Below are 9557 nucleotides of genomic sequence, written 5' to 3'. Positions count from 1 at the left end.
TTCCACGAAGAATTTTTGGAGGCTAAATATAAATATAAATAAAATTGTCAGTTGTTTTTAATAAGTTACACAGTCTATAAATTTTAAATCAAATTTTCTGATTTAGTTGATTCTAATCAAGTTTAGTTCTTAGTGTCTATTTAGTTTCCTGAGGTATCCTCTACATCAGGGTCAATATACTTAACATTGTTCCATTAACCTCTACCATTGATTTAATCTGACTACCTGTCCTTGACTTCTCTTTCTGTGGCTTAGATCAAATCATATCTTCTGTCATATGAACATTTTCACTATTTTATGTTCTTAGTTTCTGCCTGGCCTAAATGCCATTCCAGAAGTGACTTCATATATTGTAAAAATTGCAGATCCAGTTTCATGGTATGTTTTTGAAAAATGAAAGGCAAAATACTCTATTTTATAGAATTTAAAATCTTTATTTTCCAATATCCTATGGATTCTTATTATTCTATTACACAGAAAGTGAAAAAGGAAGAATAAGCATTTCTTTTGCTTCTTTATACTTGAAATTGTCAGCATTGCAATGTAAGAATCTGGAATCCTATTTCCTGTCCATTAGGAAGAACTTTGCAGCTGTCTTATGTGTTGCAATCACATTGCCCTCTCCCTGTGACCACCTTTGTGGTCTTGTGGCTACCCAGTCTATTAGAATGAGAGAAATTAAAAGAATTGGGGGATCCCTGGGTGGCACCGCGGTTTGGCTCCTGCCTTTGGCTCAGGACGCGATCCTGGAGACCCGGGATCGAATCCCACGTCGGGCTCCCGGTGCATGGAGCCTGCTTCTCCCTCTGCCCATGTCTCTGTCTCTGTCTCTCTCTCTCTCTCTCTCTCTCTGTGACTATCGTAAATAAAAAAAAAATAAACAAATAAAAAAATAAAAGAATTGATCACTGTTGAAACTCTGTTACACTAATCTGTACTGCTGCTCATTTGGCTAAATATGAATAGGATGAAACAAAATACCATTTGTGGGGATAATATATGATCTTAATGTCCTTAGCATTATGCTGAATGACACTATAAAGCCAACCTCCAATTTTCTTGTAAAAAGTGTCTGCTTGAAAAAAATTCAACCAATCATAAGTTGAATGTTTACTCTGTGTTGGCAGTGTTCTAAATCCCTTATATGTGTTAACTCATTTATTCCTCACATTAATTCTGTAAGGCAGTTATTACCCTATTCCTTTTATTTATCAGGAAGCCAAGAATCAGGTTAAATAATCTAAGACCACACAGATAGCAAGTGGGGGATCCAAGATTTCACCAGAGGTAGTCTGCCATTTGTACATGACAAAACTCTGCAGAATCTCCCTTGATAAATTCAATATGCATATAATTACCATGTCTTAAATGGAAGATTGTTTTACCATTAAAGAAAAATCTATTGGTATGCTAGGGAAAAAATTCTAACTTAAAACAGTTCTTCCCTAAAGTAGTTCCTTAGCTTGTAGTTCCTCACAAATTTATAATTTGAAAAATAGTGGATTGCATGAATATACTATTATCTGAGAACTCAGTTCCAGAGAAAGGCTCCTGCTTCAGTGCCAAGGTCTTTGTAACTTAAAGACACAAGGCATGAAAACAAGAATAAGTATTAACACATTCTAGTAATCACTACATTCTTACAGATTTTGATTATTGAGTGACATAAAAAATCCACCAGTTATTGATAGATCTCCATGTTCCCAAGAAGATTCCAATACAATAGGGATGATTAAATTTGACACTTTATTTTTATATTTTTTCCCATTGTTTAATAAAGACATAAGAGAAAAAAAATACATAAGAGAAAGAATGAGTGTTAAATACGGGGAAAACCAACAGTTTACCTTCTACTGATCTAGGATAAGAACCTTTCTATTTTTGATAGCCTTGCTAGTTAATGGATAGAAATATTCTTTCTTTTGACTTCTACTTGCCTCTAGGAAAGACAGGAATTTCTTATTTCTTATCCCCTAGTTTGGAAGATAAATGGTCAGAAATTTGTGATAAGTGATATAAAGAGAAACAATACTTTAAAAATTACCTGATCATTTTATACTAGCATTTTTCCAGACACAAATATAGACGTTTACAATTATTCCAGGTATTTAAATACTTAATGAAGTCTTAAGGATTTGTTAGCAATAATTTTAGGGTAGAAGTGCTATTGAGAAGATAGTTTTCATACTACTTAGCACTGTGTAAAGCTAAGTTTTTCCATTACCTTTGCTTAATTTATGATTCACGAAACAAAACTCATAAATTTATGACAAAAATTTGCCGAGGATTTTCAACATTTAGTCTCTGTTTCCTGTTTGAATTATTTATGTGGCCTTGTTTTAAATTATGTCTCTTAGAAGTAGTATAACATATACAAATAGTAGTTTAAACATCTTAAAAGATGGAAATAACCCATTACTGCTTCCGTGTGGAAGGTAAATATTTCAAAGCTCACACTAAACCTTCCACAAGGGGGCACTAAAGGCTCATTTATGGTGATTTTAGCTTTCCTTCAAAAAAGTTCTATTGTGCTGCAGAAGCGAGCACTCCTTCAAAAAAGTTAATTTAACTTTTATAAATTTGACATTGATGCACTGTGACATTGCCAGATAGGGGAAATGTTCCTTGACTTAATTTTAAAAATGCATACAGAATAAATTTAGGTAATAGTTATTACTAAGAGTTGCTAATTAAAGTATTTTAGCTGGCTTGCAAGATTGCTCTGTTTTCTGAGATGACTTTTAACTGAACACCTTGTTGGCGGCTGTCTGTGCCTTGGCCATCTGTATTTACTTGCCCAACAGCTCTGCCCTCCTGGCTCCCTCATCATGGACAGTGGAGCCAGAGTGGAAGGAGCAGTAGAACCATGGAGGTGAGTTCTGGTTTTGAACAGTGGTGGTGTGCTACCAATTATTTCCTTCTGGCATTCTCATTTCTGCAGAAAGGTGGTGCTTGCTTGGTTCAGGTCCTAATCACAGCTTGCCTAGATTCTGTAAATGCTTCCTAACAGGTCTCTTTGCTTTTACTTTCTCCCCATCTAAATCTGTCCTAAATAGCCACTGCCAGGTTATTTGTACTAAAATGTGGCTTCAATTATGTTGCTTCCTATTAAAAATGTAGCTGAATTTAGGATCTCCTAATGGTCTTAACTTTCTAGCAATCTCTCTCACCATTCCATGCTGTATACTTTGTTCCAGCCAAACTAGACTCCTGTTTCCTAAATTTCCCTTCTGCTTTTTCCCACTTCCCCTCTCTCTTTTGCTGTACTAAATCCCATCAAACCAAGCTAATCCTTAGTTTCTTTCCATGAATCGTTTTTGACTATCTCAGCAAAAGATGAAATTTTTACCTTCTTTGAATCTAGTGTTTATACTTTTCTTGTGCTGACTCTGGCATGTCTTATATTAAATTCTTGTAATCTTAAAAATAAATAAATAAATAAATTCTTGAAGTCTTTCACCATTAGCAAGTTCCTTAAGAGCAGAACTGTTTTACTTACCTCTCTAGCTCCTTTAGCAGAATGGCTTATCCATGACAGGTGATAGAGCAAATATTAATTGAATTGCTTAATTAATGACTGTCACATGATATGATAATGAACCATATGGTAATAATATGCTGAATGATAAGATATATAAGTATGTATATGTGTATATACACATTAGGTGTTTAGGGGCAGAGGATATTGGCCTTTAGACATGAAATATACATCACTTTAGAATTAAGTGGTAAAAAACTACATGCAGAAAGTAAACAAGATGACATTTAAATTTTTATGTGCAAGGACAGCAAAGATATTTTTGTGTTGGTATTCAAAAGAGGGAAATATATATTCAAGTCATTGCCCATATATTAAATTGAAGCCTTTTTTCCGGCTTGAGATATAATTGACAAAGAGCATTGTATACATTTAAGTTGTATACCATTGATTTGATACACTTCTATATTGCACAGTGATCATCACCACAGTATTAGCTAAAACCTCCACCCCATCACATAATTACCAGTTTTTCTGTGATTAGAACATTTAAGATTTACTTTCTTAGCAATTTTCAAATACAGTTGACCCTTTAACAATGGGTTTGAACTGGGTGGGTTCACTTATATGTGGATTTTTTTTTTGATGCAGTATTGTCAGTGTATTTCTTTATGATTTTTTCAATATTTTCTTTTCCCTAGCTTAGGTCATTGTAAGAATATAGTATGTAATGCATATAACCTACAAAATATGTGTCATTTGACTGTTAATATTATTGGTAACGTTCTGGTCAACAATAGGCTATTAGTAGTTAAGTTTTGGGGGAGTCAAAAGTTATCTGTGGATTTTCAACTGTGCAGGGGGTTGGTGCTCCAACCCCCATGTTGTTCAAGGGTCAATTGTATTCTCTGTTTGTAAAAACTGCAACATCCTAGAGCTAGCTATATCAGAGTTTTAAAACTTTAAGTAGGGAAGGGTTAAAAATTGAATTATCTCATCAGTTTGTGCAAGAAGAAAAGTAATGTAATGGAATATATTGACAATTATAATAAATCTAAACCAGCAGGTCCAGATGGTAGTTATCTTGGATAAATTAAGAAATTGCCTAATGAATGTATTAAACTAATTATATTCCTTCTTCAAAAAATCATGAACTGTTAAGAAATAGAAAAAAATGTTTTCTAGTTAAATGTGATATGAATGTGTGTAGTTGTTATCTGATTTAGATATATAATTTCATAAAAAGGAAAGATAATTATTATCAAAAAGAGAATGGAGGTAAACAACATATAAATTTTATAACTTGTGTTTCTTATCTCCTTGCCACAATGGCACTTACTGTAGGGACTGGAGTGGCAGTTGGTATACTACATTATTAGATGTTGAATTGCCATCCAGCTCCTAGGAAAAACATTGCACTGCATTGTTCTGTCATTCTGGTTCATTTGTGTGTAAAAATTAAAACTGCTTTAGCTATGTGGAAATAAAAGAACTCAAAGAGGAACAAGCAAAAGGTATTTATTCAGAGCTTGTTTAGCAAGGGAGTCAGCCACTATCATCTGCATTTGGTAGAGATTCAAAGGTAGGCAAGAGGGGAGGGGAGGCTGTATAGTGAATAAAGGAGAAGACTTCAGGTATGCTTCGATTGGAGGTTGTTGGTATGGGGGAGCAGGAAGCAGGCTAACTAGAATCTAGAGGGCATGCTATGTGATTGGTTTGGGAAGCATATTTGACTTTCTCTAGTTGGTCCTTAATTGGAAATAGGGGGAAAAAAATAAGAAAACTGGCAGTTACTGACCAATTCTTGACCATTCTGGGGCTATGGCTGCAGAGATGGTGGTTCTGTTTCCAAGATGGGTTGCTGCAGAGAATTGAGTCAGAATTCTGTTGGCACATATGGTCTGGCCATTGTCCACTTGTATATTCAGACTCATGGCCATATGAAAAGTCTCATTACCATTAAAAATTAAAATCACAATGATATAAATTTCAGCTTTTCGTGCTATTCCTACTCATATTCAGAAAAGTTTAGAACTAGGCTTACATGGGACCCTACCACACCAAACTCAAGTAACGACTAGTACTTTTAAATCATTAAACAGGTAGGATGCCTGACATTTGCTTTTGAATGTTGACACACACACACACACACACACACACACACACTCTCTAACACATCTCTCCAGCAATATTTGGGAGAATCATTGAATAAATTCTTGCAGCTTCACCTTCTGAACAGGCTACAGAGTAGCCCTAATACAAATTAATCTTTGTGGTTTAGGTCAGCCCTTGAAACATTTGGCTTAGGGTTCATATCTGAAACCTGATCATTTTTCTTTGTCCACAGCAGCTTAACATGATATCATTTCTATCCCATGGTTATGTTGGCTTCTCATTACAATTTTAGCTGTTTTGCAGGGAGCCTGAGATACTTTCCAGAGTTCCCCAAATTGAACCACAGTTATACTACAAAGTCTATTTTTAAGTAAGGTCATCTCAAACATATCTTTCAAATTTGCTAACAATATGTCCTGAACAGAGTAAACAAAGAAACTTAATTCCATTTATGCAGATATAACTCCCCTTATAAACTTTTGGTTCTGGACAGCATTAGTTTTCAACAATGATGCAGAGTAGTTGTAGAAAAAAAAGGCATTTCTGGAAAAACTAGCTAGTTTGGGGGTAAGAGACAGAATATTTTAAAAATAAATAAAATCTAGTCATCAGGGAAATGTGAATCAATCCCACCAGGAGATAATTATTTCATACCCAGTGGGATGGCTATAATAAAAAAGTTAGATAGTAACAAATGTTAGTAAGAATGTGGTGAAACCAGAACTCTTAACCCACTGCTGGTAGTAATGTAAAATGGTTCAGCCAATATAGAAAACACTGTGACAGTTCCTCAAAAAGCTACAGAGAGTTGCCAAATGAACATAGGATTACCTTTTGATCCAGCAATTCCACTCCTAGGTATATATTCAAGAGAAATGAAGACATATATCCACACAAAAACTTGTACATGGATGTTCATAGAAGCCTTATTCATAATAGCCAAAAAGTCAAACAACCCAATGATGAACAAACTGTGATATATCCACACAATGGAATATTATTCAGCAATAAGAAGGAATGCAGTACTGATTCATGCCACAATATGGATGAAACTTAGAAACGTTATGCTGAGTGAAGGAAACCAGTCATGAAAGCCCAATGTATGATTTCAGTTATGTGAAATGTCCAGAATAGGAAAATTCATAGAGGCAAAATGTAGGTTAGCAGGCAAGAGATGAATAGGGGAGAACAAAGGGTATGGGGTTTTCTGAGGTAATAAAAATGTTCTAAAATTGATTTTGGTGATAGTTGCACAACTTTGAATATATTAAAAATCATGGAAGTTATACTTTAGGTAGGTGATTCTTTTTTTTTTTTTTTTTTTTAAGAAAAGCACTTGTTAGCATTTAATGAACCTCACCCTATGTGGCTTCAAGCTACTAGAAGGCAGGCGCCCCCCACACCCTTTATCTTCTCCTTAGCTCTTTTACTGAAGAATTTGGCCTTCACGATGACAGGCTGTTTGGGGGGCTTTCCCTTTCCCAAAACTTTGTAGTAGCCTGATCGCACCACATCGATAATAGGAGCAGCTCCAGTCTTGTTTTTGGCAGCATTTACCCGTGTCTGCTCACTGACTAAGGTCCACAGTTTATCAAGGTTGACAGTTGGGCAGAAGCTCTGGTTCCTCTTTAAGTGGTAATGTCTCATACCGACTTTTCCAAAGTAACCTGGGTGATATTTGTCGAAGTTGATCCTGTGATGATGCATGCCACCAGCATTACCCCGGCCTCCTGGGTGCTTCCGGTGTTTGCCGATGCTGCTGTGGCCATGGCTCACGTGGCCCCGAAGTTTCCGGGTCTTCCTCAGTCTGGATGGCATGTTGGCGGCCCAGAGGAAAAAGGTAGGTATGATATATGAATTGCATTTCAATAAAGCTATTACAAAAAATAAAATTGCCAAAACATTTGAATAACTTATAACCTACAAATTTGGGTTCAAGTTACAGTCTTTGTGATTTTAGGGTTGTTTTTTAAATCTCATGAGATTATTTTTAGAGGGAAAGCTTACATAGCATGGTTGTTAAAGCACAAAAGGCTTTGGAATCAGACCTGGATCAACTTGTGGCTTCAACTCTTTGAAGCTGTTTGTCTTTGAGCAAATTATCTCACCTCTGGAAGTCTCAGTTTCCTAGATTGTTGGGAATAATAATAACAATCTCTTAGGGGTATTGTTAGAGGCCCATAGTTAAGTACTCAATAAGTGTTAGCCACACTTGATGACAAAACAATTGACCTCTTATTGATGTGGTTATCTGAAACAAGGATAAACGAATCTTTTCTGTGAACAGGGCACAGTGGGGAATGATTGCAATGCAGAGAAGATATTTAAAAAAACATGCAAACGAACTAGGGGTGGTAGAAGGGGAGGAGGGCGGAGGGCGGGGGCGGGGGGGGGGTGAATGGGTGACGGGCACTGGGGGTTATTCTGTATGTTGGTAAATTGAACACCAATAAAAAATAAATTTAAAAAAATAAAATAAAAAATATCTTTCGGAAAAAAAAATTCACTGAGTGGCATGCACTCAGTAGGGGGTAGGAGGTAAATAAGACGGATCTCTTTCAATCCCCAGGAATTTACTATCTGCTAGGTAGCATTGAAGGTAGTGGGCATACCTCTCTGTACAGGTTATTTTTAATATTAATATGGTTTTAAGATAAGAATTTTTACCAAGTATACAGGAACAATAGGAGAGGCCAGTGAAAGGAATTAATAGGAAGGTACACTAGAGAAGATGACACTCAAGCTGAGTATTGACGAATGAGAAAATTTTGCTTGAAAAAGGGCAGAAGGGCTTCCCTGGCAACAGAAACCATGCAAGCAAATGAATGCCTAAAAAGCCCATTTATATGTCAGCTCTCAAATTTACATTTCCTAAATTCCAGGATTCTATATCAATTGCAAATTCAGAATCTTCACTTATAAGGCTCATAAACTTCTTAAACTCTCCCCACAACGTGGTCCACTCACAGCTTTCCCCATCTCCAATGATGGCAACTCCATCCTTCTGGTTGCTCATGCTCAGCTACTTTTTGTTTCATTCCCACAACCAACTTATCAGGAAAATACACTTGGTCCTACCCTTAAAATATATGCAGAATCTGAGTTCTTCTCAAACCTGTTACTGCTACCACCCTGGTCTGAGCCACTATCAGCTCTTGTCGGCTTCTACTTGCGCCATCTACGTCCTGTAGATAGCACCCAGAGTGATCTTTTTCAAATAACAATATGATCATAATACTTCTCTGCTCAAAACGTCTATGGTTTGCATTTCACTCAAAATGAAAGCTGGGTCTTTGCAAGGGCCAACAAAATCCGTGATTTTTTGCCTCCCACCTCCCTTTCTTGCCTTTCTATTTGCTTCCACTACTCACCCTTGACTTCATTTGGCCCTCTGATTTTGTTTGGTCAAACAGTGGCTTACAGTTTCATTTTTGCTCTTTGCCTAGGTACTATTGAAAAGGCAATAGCTATAACTAGGCAGGTATTATGGTTCCTTGCTCTAGAAGCACCCATTGTCTGACTCCTTGCTTGCTTAAATTCACATACCTGCAGGACCCTGACAGGCCTCGGATGTCCCTCACAGTGTAGAAAGCAAATGTGGAGACACCAAAGGTTTTAAGGAGGTCATATTGGTATTTAGAGAGTTTTGCTTTCAGCATGGGACGTGTATTTAAGGGAAACTCCAGTGGAAGCAAAGAGTGGAAAAGGGAGAAGTCAGGAAACTTTTACAACATTCCACACGGGAGACAGTGCTAAGGCAATGGTATGGTAGTTCATGGGAGTGGGGAGAAGATTCCAGATTCCAGAAATACCTTCCTGTAGAATTGGCAAGAACTATTGCTTGTCTCAATACAGCCTTTTTGGCTTGAGTCACCTAATGGATGAAGGTACCACTTAACATGGGATTTATGTAGATAGATGAAATTTGGAGATAAGGAATGGGGAAAATGTAGATTTCCTTTTG

The 9557-nt window shown here is 36.5% G+C and overlaps 1 protein-coding gene across 17 annotated transcripts in view; it reads left to right on the top strand.

Annotated features, from left to right (window-relative positions):
- Positions 1 to 6937: 6937 nt before the first annotated feature.
- Positions 6938 to 9557, top strand: part of RGS22 (regulator of G protein signaling 22) — a 131911-nt gene continuing 129291 nt past the window's right edge. For 3 of the 17 annotated variants that reach the window (XM_077846761.1, XM_077846760.1, XM_077846762.1), the window contains exon 1: positions 6942 to 7433. In XM_077846761.1, coding sequence (XP_077702887.1) covers positions 7232 to 7433 — 202 coding nt within the window. In that variant the 5' untranslated portion in view covers positions 6942 to 7231. Of the gene's footprint in view, positions 7434 to 9455; positions 9481 to 9557 lie in introns of those variants that run through there. The other 14 variants (XM_077846759.1, XM_077846757.1, XM_077846752.1 and 11 more) reach the window with 9 other exon arrangements.

The sequence above is a fragment of the Canis aureus genome, chromosome 14 (genome assembly GCF_053574225.1).
Source record: "Canis aureus isolate CA01 chromosome 14, VMU_Caureus_v.1.0, whole genome shotgun sequence".
NCBI lineage: Eukaryota > Metazoa > Chordata > Mammalia > Carnivora > Canidae > Canis > Canis aureus.
Note: the sequence above shows the minus strand (reverse complement) of the source record. Positions and strands in the feature narration are given on the sequence as shown.